Source organism: Amblyraja radiata, chromosome 37, assembly GCF_010909765.2.
Source record: "Amblyraja radiata isolate CabotCenter1 chromosome 37, sAmbRad1.1.pri, whole genome shotgun sequence".
In the NCBI taxonomy this organism is placed as follows: Eukaryota; Metazoa; Chordata; class Chondrichthyes; order Rajiformes; family Rajidae; genus Amblyraja; species Amblyraja radiata.
Window position 1 is genome coordinate 13,821,028 of NC_045992.1, and position 19,654 is coordinate 13,840,681.

General features: G+C 43.6%; 1 protein-coding gene across 1 annotated transcript in view; it reads right to left on the bottom strand.

Annotated features, from left to right (window-relative positions):
- LOC116966392 (transmembrane protein 150A-like) overlaps nucleotides 1-19,654 on the bottom strand; it is a 57,626-nt gene that overhangs the window by 12,411 nt on the left and 25,561 nt on the right. The window contains exons 4-6 of the mRNA XM_033012596.1: nucleotides 9,982-10,065; nucleotides 7,147-7,214; nucleotides 3,957-4,084 (exon numbers count right to left, since the gene is read on the bottom strand). Of these exons, the coding sequence (XP_032868487.1) occupies nucleotides 3,957-4,084; nucleotides 7,147-7,214; nucleotides 9,982-10,065 (280 nt within the window). The remainder of the gene's footprint in view (nucleotides 1-3,956; nucleotides 4,085-7,146; nucleotides 7,215-9,981; nucleotides 10,066-19,654) is intronic.

A 19,654-nucleotide genomic window follows, 5' to 3' on the forward strand; every position in this document is an offset into this window, starting at 1 on the left:
CAATAGGAGAGTAACACACACACACACACAGAAATGTGGTGGCACAATGGCACAGCGGTAGAGTTGCTGCCTTAAGCCCCTGTCCCACTTAGGAAACCTGAACGGAAACATCTGGAGACTTTGTGCCCCACCTAAGGTTTCCGTGCAGTTCCCGGAGGTTTTTGTCAGGCTCCCTACCTGCTTCCACTACCTACAACCTCCAGCAACCACCTGCAACCTCCGGGAACAGCACGGAAACCTTGGGTGGGGCGCAAAGTCTCCAGAGGTTTCCGTTCAGGTTTCCTAAGTGGGACAGGGGCATTACAGCACCAGAGACCTGGGTTCGATCCTAACTACAGGTGCTGCCTGTATGAAGCTTCTATGTTCTCCCTGTGACAGTGTGGGTTTTCTCCGGGCGCTCCGCTTTCCTCACACACTCCAAGGACGTACAGGTCAGTTGGTTAATTGGCTTCTGTAAATTGTAAATTGTCCCTCGTGTACAGGATAGTGCTAGTGTCGGGGCTGATCGCTGGTCGGCGTGGTCACAATGTAGCCAAAGGGTCTGTTTCCTAACGAAGGGATTACTTATTTAAATCCTGCAGTTTTTACATTGATTTGGAAAAGGGAATTTATATTTATACTGTATTGCTCTCTTCCCTGTGACCCCATCCCTGGTCCATGTCTCCCTATGTTTTCTTTCACAGCTTAAAGGAATGCATGCCGTTAATGATTTACTTTGTGCCATTAAAGGAATGGATGCATTTCTTGACCGCTCCATGGATCAAGATGTCGTTACATAGCTATTTATTCAGAAACACAGTTAATTCTATTAACTAGGAAAGCACGACAATTTATTACAACACAGTGAAATACCAAAACCACAATGGAAATAAATGAACAAGTATGGTCTTTTCTTGATGATATTGGTTAGAGATAAATATAGGTCTTAAATATGTTGCCATTCTTTTACTAGTTATGCAAGTAAATGATCTGCATGCTTCATTAATAATAATCCGGTTTTGAAATATTTCTAACAATAATAAGGATCAACTGGCCCTTTAATCCAGGTGGGCTATTTCATCACATGACTTGCATCAATTCTGCTAACCCACACTATTCCATGTCCCTTGGTGCCCAAGAACTTATCACCGTCAGTCTTGACTATGATTGAGCTAACTCAGCCACAAGGAGAGAAAATGTTAAAGATTCACTATTGACTGAAATTTGTACACTATGATTTCTTACTTTTAGACTATTTGCTCTGGGGATGTGTGTAAGAAAGAACTGCAGATGCTGGTTTAAATCGAAGGTAGACATAAAATGCTGGAATGACTCAGCGGGTGAGGCAGCATCTCTGGAGAAAAGGAATGATCAACGTTTCGGGTCGAGACTGAAGAAGTGTTTTGACCTGAAACGTCGCCAGTTCCTTTTCTCCAGAGATGCTGCCTTGCCAGCTCAGTTACTCCAGCATTATGTGTCTGCTTGCTCTGGGGATATAGCCTCTCAGCCAGGGCCGGCGATAAGCCGATTTGACCGATTGCTCCCAATTGGGCCCCGCGCCTAATGGGGGCCCCGCACTAATGTTCAGTATTTCGTACGGAAATACGAATTCTCTTTGTTAAATAAAGATGTTTTTAAATTCGCCATCCGGATTTTTTTTAAACGAACATGCATAACAACCGCTGCACGGCCATCATACACAAACGATTTGTTAACTAGTGCTGTTATCACTTCTTAACGGTAAGTAGTTAACACCTTGTTATGCGAGGTCATGACTCTGCATCTATCCACATTCCTCAGTAAATGTTATAGTGTTTTGAACAAGTATTAATGACGCCGTGTTCAAAAGGGAACTGCAGATGCTGGAATATCGAAGGTACACAAAATTGCTGGGGAAACTCAGCGGGTGCAGCAGCATCTATGGAGCGAAGGAAATAGGCGACGTTTCTGGCCGAAACCCTTCTTCAGACTCATTTAATGACGCCGTGTTCCTTTGAATAAAATTCACGCGGCGTCATTAATACTTGTTTAAAACACAATTACATTTACAGAGGAATGTAGATCGATGACACGTTGAGAATTTCATTTAACTCACCATCATGAGTGAGGGCCCCGGACCGCGAGAAGGGGCTTCTTCCTGGTGTGCAGGTTAGTCATTCACCTACCGACCCACGTTGTGTCTCTCTGTCTTTTGCTCACTCCCTCCCTCCCTCTTTCTCTCGCGCTCTCTCTCCCGCTCCCCGTCTCGTCTCTCTCTAGCTCTCCTACTCCCTCTCTATCACCCTGTCCCCTCAGCATTCCCGGAATCATTGATGTTTAGCGGTAGACAAAAATGCTGGAGAAACTCAGCTGGTGAGGCATTCGCCTGGCCCGCTGAGTTCCTCCAGCACTCTGTGTTTTTTGTTTGGCTCTGAAGTTGAAGGTGGCTCAGCGGGACGGGCAGCGGCTCTGGGGAGAGGGTTGTGTTTCTGGTCGAGACCCTTCTTCAGACAATCACAAGTACTCTCACCGACGCGAGTTCAGTTCGGTCTGAAGAAGGGTCTTCTCTCCAGAGTCGCTGCGCTGCCTGTCTGCTGAGTTACTCCAGCTTTATGTCTATCTTCAATTTCAGAGAAATACAATTTCTCACGGGGGGCTTATAACGTCTCTAAACCCCTCTGGGACCCTCTGAACACCTCTAAATCCCCTTAACCCCCCCTATTTCCCTCTATTCCCCTCTAAACAATTGTAAAAACACCTGAACCCATCTGAAGCCCTCTAAACATCTCTAAACCGTTTAAACCCCCTAAGGCCGGCCATGCACGCACACACACAGACGCATACACACAAACACACACACTCAGTCACACAGACACAGAGACACAATCGCATACACTCATAAACACACACACACACACACACACACACATTCAATCTTTCAAAGTGCCGCTCATTTTATTAGATGTGTGACACTTTCATATAGTTTTTCAAAATTTTAGTATATCAAGCATTTAATGGTTTTTTTTGCTTAAAGACGAGCATACTACACGAAATATAAACATACATAAATTTTTACATTTCTAGAGTAGGGGCCCCGCCATCAATTTTCTAATTGGGCCCCGCAATTCCTAGCACCGGCCCTGCTCTCAGCAGCACCCTTGTCTGGTCTTTTAAGATTTTTTGTGCCTTTCTGAGATTATCTCTTATTCTCTGAAACTCCAGATGATATGAGCCCATTCCTGTCAACTTCGCCCCATAGTAATGTGCAGGAATGGTTTGTCAGGAACTGAATGGATAACCCACGGTTTTTAAGAGTTTTAAAGGCCCCAGTTGGGTGTCATTTGCGTGTCACACAGGTGGCGTGAATCCCATAATCCTGGGGCGCCGCGCGCGACCGTGCATCGCTACCTACGTCACCACGTGCTATGTGCGCATAATGCACGCCATGCGCGTCGTGCGGCGTAAATGATGCGTAAATGACGCGCAAATGGCGCCCAAGTGGGACAGGCTCTTCAGTCATATCTCGGAGTTAGGAGGTTGTGGTTACATTCCAGACACTTGATCATAATCATACATAAGGTCATAAGTGATAGGAGTAGAATTAAGCCATTCGGCCCATCAAGTCTACTCTGCCACTCAATCATGGCTGATCTATCTCTTCCTCCTAACCCCATTCTCCTGCCTTCTCCCCATAACATCTAACACCTGTACTAATCAAGAATTTATCTATATCTGCCTTAAAAATATCCACTGACTTGGACTCCACAGCCTTCTGTGGCAAATTCCTTTCTTCTTCCCACCCCCCGCCCCCCACCTCCACATCAGTCTGAAGAAGGGTCTCGACCTGAAACGTCACCTATTCCTTCGCTCCATAGGTGCTGCCTCTCCCGCTGAGTTTCTGCAGCCTTTTTGTCTAACTGCAAACATGAAAATACTTTCCTGCTATTCTTCTCAGCCCACGAATCACTTATCAATCGAGGTTTACTTTTATATTTTACCTGAAAGTTTCCCACAATGATGAGGCCCGCGGCACAACTCCAGCACGTGACCAGCGCTGCAGTGTTCAGCAAGGACTTCTGGTGTCTCTCCATCACCTGTGCATAGCGCAGTAAACCGAGCAACATCACTGAAACAAAAGGACATTGGGCCACATTGGCGCATTAGTTTGCAGTATTTCAAATGGCAAATGACAAGATTAAAGAGGAACCTTCTTGCTATCCACCAAGGAACTGTTGCAGTTCTCTCCATCCTCCAGGCTTGGACCACGCAGACACTTTCCAGCAGTTCACAATATGGGTCCAAATTCTGAGATTTGGGCTTTTGAGAAGTACAGTACTTGAAAAAATGTTCATTTCCAAGTACTTCTCAAAAGCCCAAATCTCAGAAAGCCTTGATCGCTTGGCAAGATTGGATAAATCCAGCTATGACATGCTTTGTTTTCAATCCATACACCTTGAAACCTTTTTCAAATATACCTCTTTATATACACAGTTACATTCTCAAAGGCCCATTGTCATTCATTACCCCCCAAACTAAATATTCTTCTGGGGATTTCTTTATGCTCTGCTTGATAAGAATCTTTTCATTGGGAAAAATATAATGGCATATTTTCTGGTCCTGAATCCAAATGTACTTGCTCCATAAGTGGCTATGGCGAACATATGAATTGGCAAGGTTAAAAAAAATAGAATGGAATGGAAAGGAATAGAATACTTTATTGTCACATGTGACAAGGCACAGTGACATTCTTTGCTTGTATTGAATAAAATGGGTGTTGAAATTATTTTAAAAAATTGAGTCATATTAGGAAGCCTTAAACAAAAAACTTAGTTGAACATAGAAACATAGACGCATAGAAAATAGGTGCAAGACTTGGCCCTTCGATCCAGCACCGCCATTCAATGTGATCATGGCTGATCATCCAAAATCAGTACCCCATTCCTTCTTTCTCCCCATATCCCTTGATTCCGATAGCCCTAAGAGCTATATCTAAAGGGCCTGTCCCACTTTTACGACAATTCACGACCTTTTTTACTCGTGGACATTTTTCATCATGCTAGAAAAACGCCCCGACCTACTTGATATCACGAGTACCTACGACTAGCATCACGGCCTGCTACGACCTACCTACGCCCTCCTACAACCTCCTACGACCTCGTGACGACCATGCTGCGATATGAGTCAAGGGTAAACTCAACAGAGGTCATGAATTAGGTCGTGAAAGTGGGACAGACCCTTAACTCTCTCCTGAAAACATCCAGTGAATTGGCCTCCACTGCCTTCTGTGGCAGAGAATTCCACAGATTCACAACTCTCTGGGTGAAAAAGTTTTCCCTCATCTCAGTCCTAAATGGCCTACCCCTTAATCTTAAACTGTGACCCCTGGTTCTGGACTCCCCCAACATCGAGACCATTTTTCCTGCATCTAGCCTGTCCAATCCCTAAAGAACATACAGTCCCTCCTCATAACTCAAATCCACCATCCCAGGCAACATCTTTGTGAATCTTTTTTGCCACCCTCTCTATTTTAATCTTTCCAGCGGTGTGGCAAGCAGAACTACACACAATATTCCAAGTGTAGCCTAACCAATATTCTGTACAACTGAAACACAACATCCAAACCCTTCATTAATGCCTCAGCTGATCAAGGCATCGGATTCATAAAACCTCTTCATCAGCCCGCCTAGCCATTATCCAGGAACTATGTGCCCGTTAGACTATTCAGCAATTCTGTTCAGCAGCACTCTCCCCAGGGCCCTGCCATACACTGTGTATGTTCTGCCCTGGTTAAACCCATTCCCTTAACCCCTTTCCCAGTTGGTCTACATCCAGTTGTAACCTCAAACAACCTCCTTCACTGTCCATGGCACAAGTTAGTTTTCAATAGGGATGAAAATGGGGAACCAAGAGACTACCTCTAACAGGGACAGTCCAGTTGACTTTTAATGAGGATAGGTGCCAGCTCATTAAGCTTCTTTATCGATGTGAAAAAGGATAAAGGATTTAAACATCTGTCGTGTGGGTGATCAGGGAAAGAGTGGGAAACAGGATGATAAAGTCTCTCTTACATAGCTTACATGTTACATGTCCTATGTATATGCAACTAGGCTCACTCCCCACAAATCACATTCGAGGGGTAGGATTTTCATTAGCTTCTGTTTAGCAATTCCTATCTGTGACAGAGAGATTTTTTTATAGAGGCTTGAGACTCCTTATTAACCTACTGGTGGTACAAACTGTCACTTCAACGAGAGGGAGAGGTCAGAGGATGGTACATAGAAGTTTTCCTTAACTCATGGATTTCGTAAAATCACACGGTTCTAGCTTTGTGCCAGCACAAAACATCATAGTCTGTGGAGGATCCTGTTAGAGAATCATAAACCATTTCGTCTCTCATAAATTCATAAGTTATAGGAGCAGAATTAGACCATTTGGCCCATCGAGTCTACACAGCCATTTAATCATGGCTGATCTTTCTTTCCCTCTCAACCCCATTCTCCCCATATCTTGACACCCGTACTAATCACTATTCTAACCCCTAACCAGTACTCCGCATTGCCCTGTAACCAGTGCCTGAAAATTGCCTTTGAAAAGTGCTGATTGATTTGTTTTCCTATTACCAATGGCAGTAAATTTCAGATAATAATGTCTCTATGTTTAAAAGAAACCTCCTCACAGCCCCATATATCTTTAACTCAAAAGTTAAAGCTGTGCCTCCTGCTGTAAACTGCCTGCAAGTGGAACAGCTTCCCTGTTTGAACAAGTTTTGGACTTGTACGCCTCTTTCAAATCTCCTCTCAACTTTTTCTCCAAGGGGAGTAATCCCAGTCCAATCTTCACCCCTGGATTTTAGGAAATAAAATGAAGAGGAAAAATCCCAGGGCTATTTGATTAAACCTTGCACCACAATTTTCCAATTTGTTTTCTGGGGTATGGGAGGAAAGTGCAGGAAACTGGAGAATATGCAAACTTCATGCAGACAGCACTGAAGGTCTCAATTAAAGTGGGTCTGGAGCTGTGAGACAGATACACTTACTGCAGCGCCACTTTAGATATCACCAACTTTGGATTGTTAGTTCCATATTGTACACAATAAACGAAGGAACATTGTTTTCACATGGAAAATAGGTTGAGCAAATGATACAGTGACTCACCCTTCATTCCATCGTACTTTAATGCACGACTTACCCATGAAAGAACCAATATTGCAGATCAAGCTGAAGAGACAGCTCTCGGGAGGGAGGGTGCCACATTTACTGCAGGGAGAGAGGGGGGGAGGGAAGGGAGACAGAGAGAGAAACGGTCTGAACAAAAGCAAACTTCACGCAAACAAAAGCATGAACTTTCAACTGAACTCGTCAAGGCAAATATACATGAGGAATTTAATGCATTATTGGCAAGAGGCCAGAATGACAGCAAGACTGGAGATGCGACTTATTTTGAAAGTTAAGTCTTTTAAACTACAGTTGGGATATCTGGTATTACAGAATGTCTGACCTTCCAATCGCTAGCTTATACAGTGCCTATACATACTACGGTAAGCCACTCAATCGTGAAATAGAGTCATAGAGTCATACAGCATGGAAACAGGCCCATCGGCCCAACTTGCCCACGCCGACCAACCTGCTCCATCCACATTAGTCCCACCTGCCCAAACTTGGCCCATATCCCTCTAAACCTTTCCTGTCTATGTACCTGTCCAAATATCTCCTAAATGTTTTGATAGTACCTGCCCCAATCACCTCCTCTGGCAGCTCTTTCCGTATACCCACCACCTTTTATGTATAACCATATAACAATGACAGCACGGAAACAGGCCATCTCGGTCCTTCTAGTCCCTGCCAAACTCTTACTCTCACCTAGTCCCATCCACCTGCACTCAGACCATAACCCTCCATTCCTTTCCCGTCCATAACCCTCCATTCCTTTCCCGTCCAAAATCATGTCCTCTTGTTTGAATCTTCCCTACTCTCAATGGAAAAAGCTTATCCACGTCAACTCTGTCTATCCCTCTCATAATTTTAAAGACCTCTATCAAGTCCCCTCTTAACCTTCTGCGCTCCAAAGAATAAAGACCTATCTTGTTCAACCTTTCTCTATAACGTAGGTGCTGAAACCCAGGCAACATTCTAGTAAATCTCCTCTGTACTCTCTCTATTCTGTTGACATCTTTCCTATAATTTGACGACCAAAATTGTACACCATACTTCAGAATCGGCCTCACCAATGCCTTGTACAATTTTAACATTACATCCCAACTTCTATACTCAATGCTCTGATTTATAAAGTTACCCCTCAAGTTCTTATTGAATATTTCTCTGCTTACATTAAATCTATGTCTTCTGTTTCTCAGTTCCCCTACTCTGGGCAAAAGTCTCTGTGCATTAACCTGATCTATGCCCCACATGATCTTGTACACCTCTGTAAGACCACCCCTCATCCTCCTGCGCTCCAAGGAATAAAGACTCATCAATCGACTTTGCGAGTCTCACTGTCCACAAATCGTGCTATTTTGGCTAGATTCAGATTCTGCTTTGTTTATTGCCATCCACGCAGGAGGCATTACAATTCCTTGCACACATGAAGCTCACAGAATAAACTGTGTAAATGCAGTAACAATAAACACAACAATAATACAGTGACAAAAGAGCACAATGGTGCAGGATTGTAGTGCAGTCTGGAGTAGTGCAAATGTATTCAAGTACAATGATAGAGTAACTGAATGAGGTAGAGCTAAGAGCTAGCGTACATGGCAGCAGTGGGTAAGAAACTGGTGTAGGATTTTGAAAGTCCATGTCTTCCTAGAGTCATAAAGAGAGAGTTATACAATGTGGAAAAAGGCACTTTGGCCCAATTTGCCCACACCGACCAACATGCCCTATCCACACTGATAATCACACAGTCTGAAGAAGGGTCTCGACCCGTAAACGTCACCCATTCCTTCTCTCCAGAGATGCTGCCTGTCCCGCTGAGTTACTCCAGCATTTTGTGTCTATCTTCAGTGTAAATCAACATCTGGCATTTCTTCCTACACGTCGCCTATTCATGTTCTCCAGAGATGCTGCCTGACTTGCTGTTCCTTGTTTATTATTTATATCTAGTGTTGATTAGTTCACCATCAGCCTCAAATGTGTTCTGGTGCCAATGACCTTCATAAACTCAGCGGGTGTGGCAGCATCTATGGAGCGAAGGAAATAGGCAACGTTTTGGGCCGAAACCCTTCTTCAGTCTGAAGAAGGGTTTCGGGCCGAAACGTTGCCTATTTCTTTCGCTCCATAGATGCTGCTGCACCCGCTGAGTTTCTCCAGCATTTTCGTCTACCTTCGATTTTCCAGCATCTGCAGTTAAATCTTGAACATCTGACCTTCATAACTTGGCCTGACCAGTCAGTATTGACACTGCCAAGCCACTTTTCAGGTCAATAATGCAGAGAACTTCCACATTTTGCTCAACTAGGAGAAACTCTGATTCCTCACCAGAAGGAGGACAATGGATGTTATTCTAGCATTTCTATTGTCTATGTTTAACCTATGTACTATTGTGAAAAAAGCAACGCTTTTTGTTCCTGATAGAATAAACGCAAAGAAAATCTATGCTGGGTTTTGGGGGAATAGGAACAGAAAGAGTATGCTTGTTGTGATGTATGTAATATAATTAGCATATAATTAGCAAATACCCAAAGGGGGAGCAGTGTAATGTATATAATGTAAATGGTGTTACCTGCCTTCAAGTTAAAGGGGGAGCAGTGTGATGTATGTAATATAATTAGCATATGTTATGTCTTGTGCGAGGGGACGCATGCACTAGGGGAGACTCAAGGTGGCGTCCTGCAATAAAGCAGCTTGTTAGTTTTCTCCTGTATCTGAGAGTTCTTTTGAGTCAGTTCCACACACCCAAAATACACTACACTTGTGTCCTTGAATTAGAACCAGCACTGGCAATTTGGCCTGGATTGTCTACATCTAGGTGGGATGAACTGTTTTACTGATATTGACTTCACAATAGCACTGGGTGTTATCTTACCTGACCAATGGGATCTCATCTAAAGTGCAACATCTTTTGTGTTCGTCTTGGCCAATGTTTTCATCACATGAGTCATTGTAGGTCCTACAGAGGGAATCAAAAGTGAAACCTAAGGGACAGTAGAAGTAAACAGCGTAGGATATCGGGCAATTCATTGGTATAGCCATGATTTGCAAGGATTCTTGAGCCAATCTGCAGCCGATACTTACAATCCACAACGGAAGTTAAAGTGCAGCACAAGGAGTGAAAGACGGGCAGTGCAACTGGGAGAAATACATCGAAGATCTCCTCAAACACAGCAAATACAGTCTCACCTTGCCGACAACTCTGGGCAAGAGGGAGCCATTTGAGAACCAAACCGCAATTAGGCTTTGGGAGCAGATGGTATCGCTAAGTATCACTTTTAGTTTAGTTTAGAGATACAGCGTGAAAACAGGCCCTTCAGCCCACAGAGCCTGCACCGAACAGCGATCCCCGCACATTAACACTATCCTACACACACTTTAAACAATTTTACATTTTATAGCAAGCCAATTAACCTACAAATCTGTACGTCTTTGTAGTGTGGGAGGAAACCGGAAATCTCTGAGAAAACACACGCAGGTCTTGGGGATAACGTACAAACTCCGCACAGACAGCAACCGTAGTCAGGGTCGAACCCGGGTCTCTGCCGCTGTGAGGCAGTAGCTCTACTGCTGCGTCACCGCGCCGCCCTTGACAGCGAAGAATTTCAATCACAAATTCCTGTAAACTTATCTCCTATATCAGGGGAGAGGAAAAATTCTGGCAACCTCACTGATGCTGTAATCATGACCATCTTCAAGAAAGGAGAAAATTCAGTCTATTCTGACTATCAAAGGATGTCCTATGGAGTTTGCCACAACAAAAGATACAACCAAGCATCCCCTCAACCTCTGTCGACCACTGGCTATGAGCTGAAGATAAGCACAAAGTGTTGGAGTGTATCAGCGGGTCAGGCAGCATCTCTGAAGGAAAAGGATGGGTGACGTTTCGGGTCATCACTCTCCGCATTGCCTGAATCGCACTGATTCCATCTATTTGGAGGCAAAGTGGACATGATCTTTATTAAGTAACAGCTCCAAGAGTAATGCAGGGAGCAGCATGGCCTTTCAACGTCACTACAACTACTGACTCTGACAATCAGGGAGAGTAGAGAATTGGCCTCAAATATAGCTGCCTGGAGAAATTAATATCCTTCTTACATTTGCTTCATGATGGCACAGAAACTACGATCCTAATCAGTGAGTTCACGACAGATCCCATCTCAATGCCGCCTCGGACTCTCGTGAGCCCCACCGCGTGGCGCGGAGGTAACATCGGAGCGGATCCCTTGCCTGGGATCACTCCCACCGTGGCCTGCGGACTTACCATCAAGGGCTCGCAGTCTCGGGAGAGGCTAGTCGGGAGCTCCAACGCCGCAGAAGGTTCGACCAGCCCCGACGCGAGGTTTGATCGCCCGGTGCGGGGAGCTGACAACCCCCCCGATGCGGGAGCTGAACGCCTCGACGTGGAGGGCCACAACGCCGCCGGCTACGGATGTCAAGATCATCCCGTCAACGGAGGCTCGAGGCCCCCGACCGAGGAAGAACACAAGGGAAGGACTTGAACTTTATTTCGCCTTCCATCACAGTGAGGAATGTGTAGGAGTCACTGTGGTGGATGTTCATGTTAAAATGTGTTTTTGAGTGATCTGTTGCTTTTAATTGTATGACTGACCTGGCCAATGAAATTCCTCGTATGTTGCAAAACATACTTGGCGAATAAAATCTGATTCTGATTCTGGTTCTGACTTGCATTAGCACAGGTTTACAGAGTATTCATATGAACATACGTAATAGGTGCAGGTGCTTGGCCCTTTGAAATTGCTCTTTCATTCGCCAGGATCATGGCTGATTTTCCACTTCACGATCACTTTTCTGCACTAACCCCATGTCCTTTGATTCCCTTCAAGGATGTTTTGAACCTCCTTAATAAAGTGCAATATCCCCACCTACGCCTGGAAATCCTGGCACATCCACTCATAACGCAGAAGAAAGATTAATGGGCCAGTCCTACTTAGGCGATTCTTTCAGCGACTGCTGCAAAATTTTCAACATGTAGAAAGTTGTTCGGCAACAGTTTTTTTCGACTTAATCATTTTTTGCTGTCGTAGGTTGTCGCCAGGTGTCGTAGGTGAATTTCATTCAAACTAGTCCTTGGCAGTCGCCTAAAGAGTCACCTAAGTGGGACAGGGCCAGAGGTTCCACACTGAGACCCTCGAGTCCATGCTTTGGGATGAGATAGAATCGCAGCATAAATAATGGATTACCACTGTCCACCCCATCGAGCCTCACGACATTCCTTGCATCCCTCATTGGCCTTATCAGCCATCATAGAAAACTTAGACCTGGAGTGAGATCATCTCAATCTCGAGATCTTAATCAGAAACATATGACTGAATTTCAGTGTGCAACGGCAATATAAATATTGCCAGGAATTTTTCATCACTTAATGTCTGCTGCATGTGCTGGCTTGTCGAGTACATGGAATGCCACCAATGATTTCCTATTAATCATGAGTTTGTGCAAAGTAAATGTGTTAACTAACATTCACTTACATGCTGCTTAAAAAGTATATGCTACAGGGTGGTATTTCAAAAGTTTGTAATTATTACATTCACTAACAACGGGATAATGAAATTCTTACTTGAAGCAGCATACCAGGCCTGTGAACACAGTTGCCATAAATATTAGGTAGACAAAAATGCTGGAGAAACTCAAGATGCTGCCTCACCCGCTGAGTTTCTCCAGCATTTTTGTCTACCTTCGATTTTCCAGCATCTGCAGTTCCTTCTTACCCATAGATATTATATATGATAAACAAAAAAATAATAACAACCTGAGTATTAGTACAAATAAAATACAAAGACCTTAATGCAAACAAAAACAGTCCATAGTTCGTAGTTGAGGTTAGTGTTGTGTCGCGTACAAGAGCCTGATGGTTGTTTGCAAGAAACTAGTGGTCACACTTTTCAGCCACCTTATACCTTCTTCCCGATGATAGAGGTGAAATGAGAGTGTGGCCAGGGTGGTGTGGGTCTTTGATGATGCTGGCTGCCTTTTTGAGGCAGCGACTCCTGTGGATCCCTTCGCTGGTGGGGAGGTCAGAACTGATGGACTGGGTAGTGTTCTCCACTTTTTGAAGTTCCTGGGCGTTTGAGTTGTCAAACTAGACTGTGATGCAACTGGTCAATATACTCTTTACCTCAGGAGCTGTCGGAGTTCAAGACAGCATTCATCGACATACCGAATTCCTTCAATATTATGAGGAGGCAAAAGCTTTGATGGGCTTCCTTTATGACATCTATGTGCTGGGACCAGGATAGATCTTCAGAGATGCATTTGGAAGTGGAAGTTGTTGACTCTTTCCACCAATTATCCGTCAATGAAATCCATGACTTTCCTCTTTTAAAGTCACTAGCCAACTCCTTGGATAGACACAAAATGCTGGAGTAATTCATTGGGACAGGCAGCCTCCTGGAATGGATGACGTTCCGGGTCGCGACCCTTCTTCAGACTCCACAAAACGCTGGAGTAACTCAGTCTGAAGAAGGGTCTTGACCCGAAATATCACCCATTCCTTCTCTCCAGAGATGCTGCCTTTCCCGCTGAGTTACTCCAGCTTTTTGTGTCTATCTTCGGTTTAAACCTAGCATCTGCAGTTCCTTCCTACACATTTAGTCAGTTGCTTGGTCTCAGTGACATTGGGAGCAAGATCTTCTAATCAGATTTTCAATCTTCTTCCTATGCTCTAAAACATATGATTACCATCTCATCATTATCCTTCCAACTACGGTGGTGTCATTGGCAAATTTAAAGATGGTGATGATAGGATGTCTGGCGACACAATCATGGGTATATGGATTCTAGATCATGGAACGTAGAACAGTACAGGATAGGAATTGGACCTTTGGCCCACAATTATAGTCCTGAACATGATGTCACGTTAAACTGATCCCATCTGCCTGTACATGATCCATGTCCCTCAATTCCCTGCACTTCCATGTGCCTATCCAAAAGCCTCTTAAATGCTACTGTTATATCTGCCTCCATCACCATCCCTGGCAGAGCATTTCAGGTCCCTACCACTAAAAATACTTGCCCCATAAATCTTCATTACATTTCCCCCTCTCACCTTATAGGTGTGACCTCTAGTGTTAGACATTTCCACCCCGGGAAATAAATGTTCTGGCTGTCTACCTTATTTACGCCACTCATAGTTCCACCAAGTCTACATCAACCTCTGGCATTCTAGAGAAAACAATCCAAGGCTATCCAGCCTCCCCTTGTAGCCTGAAACCCTCTAATCCAGGCGGCATTCTGATAAACCTCTTCTGTGCCCTCTCCAAAGTCTCCAGATCTTTCCTGCAATGGGGCAACCAGAACTGCATGCAACACTCCAAATGCAGCCTAACCAAAGTCCTATAGAGCTGCATCGTAAACTCCAGACTCTGATATTCAATGCCCCAAGTATACCATACGCCTTCTTAACCACCCAATCTACTTGTGCAGCCATCATTAGTGACCTATAAATAATAATAGTAATAGGAATAGTAATAATAATAATAATAGTAATAATAATAATAATAGTAATAGTAGTAATAGTAATAGTAGTAATAGTAATAATAATAATAATAATAATAACAATAATAATAATAAAAATAGTAATAGTAGTAATAGTAATAGTAGTAGTAGTAATAGTAGTAATAGTAATAGTAGTAGTAGTAATAGTAATAATAATAATAATAATAATAATAATAATAATAATAATAATAATAATAATAATAATAATAATAATAAATACTTTATTGATCCACAGGAAAATTCAGATGTCCAAAAGCCAACAACCAACAAACCCACACATTCAGAACAAAAAATACATAAAATACAATATGGACAATACCTGAAAGCAATAAATACTTAAAAAGACCCAATAATTAACCATTAAAAATGCAAAGCATCCCCATACAGCCTAGCGGTCAGTATTATAAAATCTAATGGCTGCAGGGGTGGAGGATCTCCTGAACTGCTCCGTTCTACAGCGCAGGGAGAGGAGTCGGTTGTTGTTCCGTGTGAAACTTGGATTCCCAGATCCCTCTGCCCACCAATGCTGTTAATGGGCTTGCCATTAACTGTACACTGTCTCCTTCCATTCAATCACACAATGCAACGCCTCACACTTGCTCAGGATAAACTCCATCTGCGAACTCTCCGGCCATTTCTGCGGCCGTTCTACATCCCCTTGTATCAGTTGACAACATTCCTCACTGTCCGCAACTCCTCCCGTTTTTCACAACATACCATTTTAATTGAAACCCAAAATAAGGGAGTTAGATAAATTGTCAAATTTAGATTCTAAAAATGCCATCAAAACATTCGGCAAGTCTTTGCTCCATACCTGTTCTCCGGATACAGAGCACTGGCGTTGTGTTCCTTAGAAAATACATTCATAACATTCATTTAACATTAACTAGTCCGGAGGACATTCTGAGTGATCTTTTGATGTGGTCATGTCACATGTTAACGAACCAGACTGAAAGCAGCTGAATAATCCTTTATGAAAGAGTTAATGCATCAAAGATCCCAAGTTAAACTTTCTGGAGTGAGCTACAAAGAAATTCATTTTAATATACCTCCAAGATAAAGAAAGCCTTAGGCCTCTGTGGCAGGAGGAAGTTACAATTTCACCAATGTTTGTGGTGAAATCAGGACACTACTTCTGCACAAGTTTTGTTTAGTTTAGTGTTGAGATACAGCTCGGAAACAGGCCTTTCAGCCCACCGTGTCCTTGCCCACCAGCAACCCCCGCACACTTACACTATCCTACACACACTAGGGACAATTTATAATTCTACCAAGCCAATTAACCTACAAACCTGCACGTCTTTGGGGTGTGGGAGGGAATCGGAGATCCCACAGGCCGCGGGGGAGAACGTACAAACTCCGTACAGACATGCGCCCAAAGTGAGGATCAAACCCGGGTCTGTGGCGCTGTAAGGCAGCAACTCTACCGCTGCGCCACTGTGCCATGCCATTAATGAATGATGAATGAAAATCAATAAAAACAGAAAATGCTGGATACACTCAGTGGGTCAGGCAGCATCTGTGCGAAAGGGAAGTCCACAATTTAGGTCTGGGAACCGTTATCAGAACTAGGAAAGAGACAGAAAACAAATAACTTTTCAGTAGCAGAGAAGCTAGGGAGGGATGGAGAGAACTCAGGGAACATCTTTAATACAGTGAGTCCAAATGAATCAATAAAGCACAAGACATTGTGTGTCTTTTTATAGCAAGGCTGTGGGACATGCCCAGCAGATCAGAGTGTGTACACAAAACGGAGCCATTGTGAAAATAGGCAAAGAATGCTCTGTTCTGATACAGAAAAAAAATAATGAGTTACCTAAAGCAAAGATGTCCCCAAGGGTGGTGGACCTGCTGTCTTACAGCATCGGAGACCCGAGTTCAATCAGGTGCTATCTGTACGGAGTTTGTACATTCTCCCTGTGACCACGTGGGTTTCCTCCGGGTGCCCGGGTTTCCTCCCACATTCCAACGACATGTGGCTTTGTAGGTTAATTGGATTCTGTAAATTGTCCCTGGAGTGTAGGATAGAACTAGTGAATGGGGTGATCCCTGGTCGGCACGGACTTGTTAGCCAAAGGGCTTGCTTCCTGTATCTCTAAACTAATCTAATCTAAACTAAAGTTAAATAATTTATCATTAATTTATAATATACTTTAGAGTTTAGAAGGGTGCTATTTGCCCAGATGGAGGATGAGGTGCTGTTCCTCAGGCTTGTGTTGGGCCTTGTGTCAGTGTGGGAGGCCACATACACACAGGTAAAGGGGAAGTGGGATGGGAAATTAAAGTGACAGGCACCCAGAAGCTGCAGACTGAGCCCAAATCTTCAATAAAGTGATCACGGTTTCTCCAGCGTTGACAAGACCACACTGTGAGCATCGAATGCTACACTAGAATGGAAGAAGAGCACTACCCATTTCCCCACCATCTATTTAGGAAAAAAGTGAAGCATTTACAACTTCTCTTTCTGCAGATGATTCCCAACCTGGCGAGTATTTCCAGCATTTTATGTTTTTATTAACAAATGTTGAGCCGGGTTTGCAGTACGATCCAATTTTATCAAAGAACTCATCAATATTTTATTAAGATGAATAAGGGTCCCATTCCGAAATGTTGTCTATCCATTTCCCTCCACAGATGCTGCCTGACACACCGAGTTCCTTCAGCAGTTTGTTTTTCCTTAAGATTCCAGTCTCCTGTTTCCCCATCAATATTTTATGTGTACTTTCCTGATAAGGGGATACACTATATAAACCAGACTAATCCCGCAACTCATTTTTTACATAACACAGAGGAATCCCGCCAACTCACTGGAGACCACTCTAGACAAAACCCTCCATATTATTCACTGTACCATCCAGACTAACCCTTCTAATTTATAAGGTATATTTTCCAATTCTGTCTTTTCATTTTCTCAATGCACGCACTTAGTCTAATACCTCCAATTCACTGAGTACACATTCCATCAACTACTTCCAAGTTATAAGACACAGGAGCAGAATTAGTCTGAAGAAGGGTCTCGACCCAAAACGTCGCACATTCCTTCTCTCCAGAGATGCTGCCTGTCCCGCTGAGCTACTCCAGCTTTTTGTGTCGATCTTCAGCAGAATTAGATCATTCGGCCCATCGAGTCCATTCCATTTCCCTATTCTTTCCCTTCAATTCACCCTGAACACGCCCTAGATTAATTCCTACAATTTTTGCCAAACACACTGACAAAAGCCTAGCTTTTCTTTCATCTCCAAGAATATCATATCCTGAGATGGAACGATATGGAAAAATATATTTCATCTAACAAGATACATGAAGGTGAAACCCTTGCATTCCATATTTGATATTGGCAGATGTTGCCTTAACTTGCACTAGTAACTTCCCTTAACTTTAACTTAACCTTAACTTCCCTTAAAGGGCCTGTCCCACTTACGCAACTTTTACGGCAACTGCCGGCACCCGTCATAAGTCGCCGAAAATGTTCAACATGTTGAAAATTCAGCAGCGACCAGAAAGACGCTACGACTCTTTGGGTGACTAGGAGACTACTCTCTACCATACAGGCGACACCCTGGCGACATGAAGCCTGTATGGTCGTGAGTAGTCGCCCAAAGAGTCGTACCTTGTTCTGGTCGCCGCTGGATTTTCAACATGTTGAACATTTTCGGTGACTTGTAACGACCTATGACGGGTGCCGGCAGTCGCCGAAAAAGTTGTGTATGTGGGACAGGCCCTTTACTCCCACTTCACCACACTCATTAATAGCCACTCAGTGAACCATAACTACACTGTATTAACTGGCAACACTCATAGACAATCAGACAGTAATACACACAGACACAGACAGAGACACAGACACATACACACCCGCACGTCCATATGAGAGTACTTTTCATTGTCCTACAAGCCAAGGTCACTCATTACCACTGCCTGTCACCGCAAACATGGTGGGGTCCCTCTCAGTGATACTGACTGCTCTGGAGGAAGGAAGACAATAGACAATAGGTGCAGGAGTAGGCCATAGGAGCAGCACCGCCATTCAATGTGATCATGGCTGATCATCCCCAATCAGTACCCCGTTCCTGCCTTCTCCCCATATCCCCTGACTCCACTATTTTTAAGAGCCCTATCTAGCTCTCTCTTGAAAGACAAGGACCTGGTTCTGCACTGCAACTCTACACTAAACTAAACCAAGGTTAAAAATGCCTGATTATCAAAGGAAGACCTCTGGTATGAGTTGCTTCAGTGAGGTGGGAGGTGAAGGGAAGGCCATTTTAAACTGAGATGAGAAGAAACTTTTTCACCCAGAGAGTTGTGAATTTGTGGTATTTTCTGCCACAGAAGGCAATAGAAGCCAATTCACTGGATGAATTTAAAATGAGAGTTAGATAGAGCTCCAGGGACTAGCGGAATCAAGGGATATGGGGAGAAGGCAGGCACAAGGTACTGATTGTGGATGATCAGCCATGATCACAGTGAATGGTGGTGCTGGCTCAAAGGGCCAAATGACCTCCTCCTGCACCTATTTTCTATATTTCTATGAAGGAAATGTAATATTTTGGCTGACTGGTCAGTGAGTCCACACTGTATAAAATGCCCCATGGGTAAATGCACCAGTGAAGGTCTCGAGAGAATGTTCTGGAAGAAGGATCCTGCTAATGGCCTTTGTATGGATCTTTCAACTTTTAAAGATGAATTCCACCAGTATTGGCTGTGCAGTAAAAGATCATGCACATATTATTGCTGTGCTATTGCCTTTGTCCTTTTCATTCCAGGCTTATCAGGGAGAGAGTCCTCATTGTCCTCATATAACCGTGTCTATGGGAACTCTGGTTCAATGGTTCTTTATGATCACATGTACTTACATACAGTGAATTTTTTTTTTCCGCATACAATTCAGTAAATTATTGGCAAATGGAACAGTGGGATTACTCAGAGGATAAAGAGTCTGTGGTGGATATGTTGCGAGAAGGACAATTTACTTCATTGTTTCCAATCTTTGCACATCAGAAATGGTAATGGGCTCAGTGAGGGGAGAACTG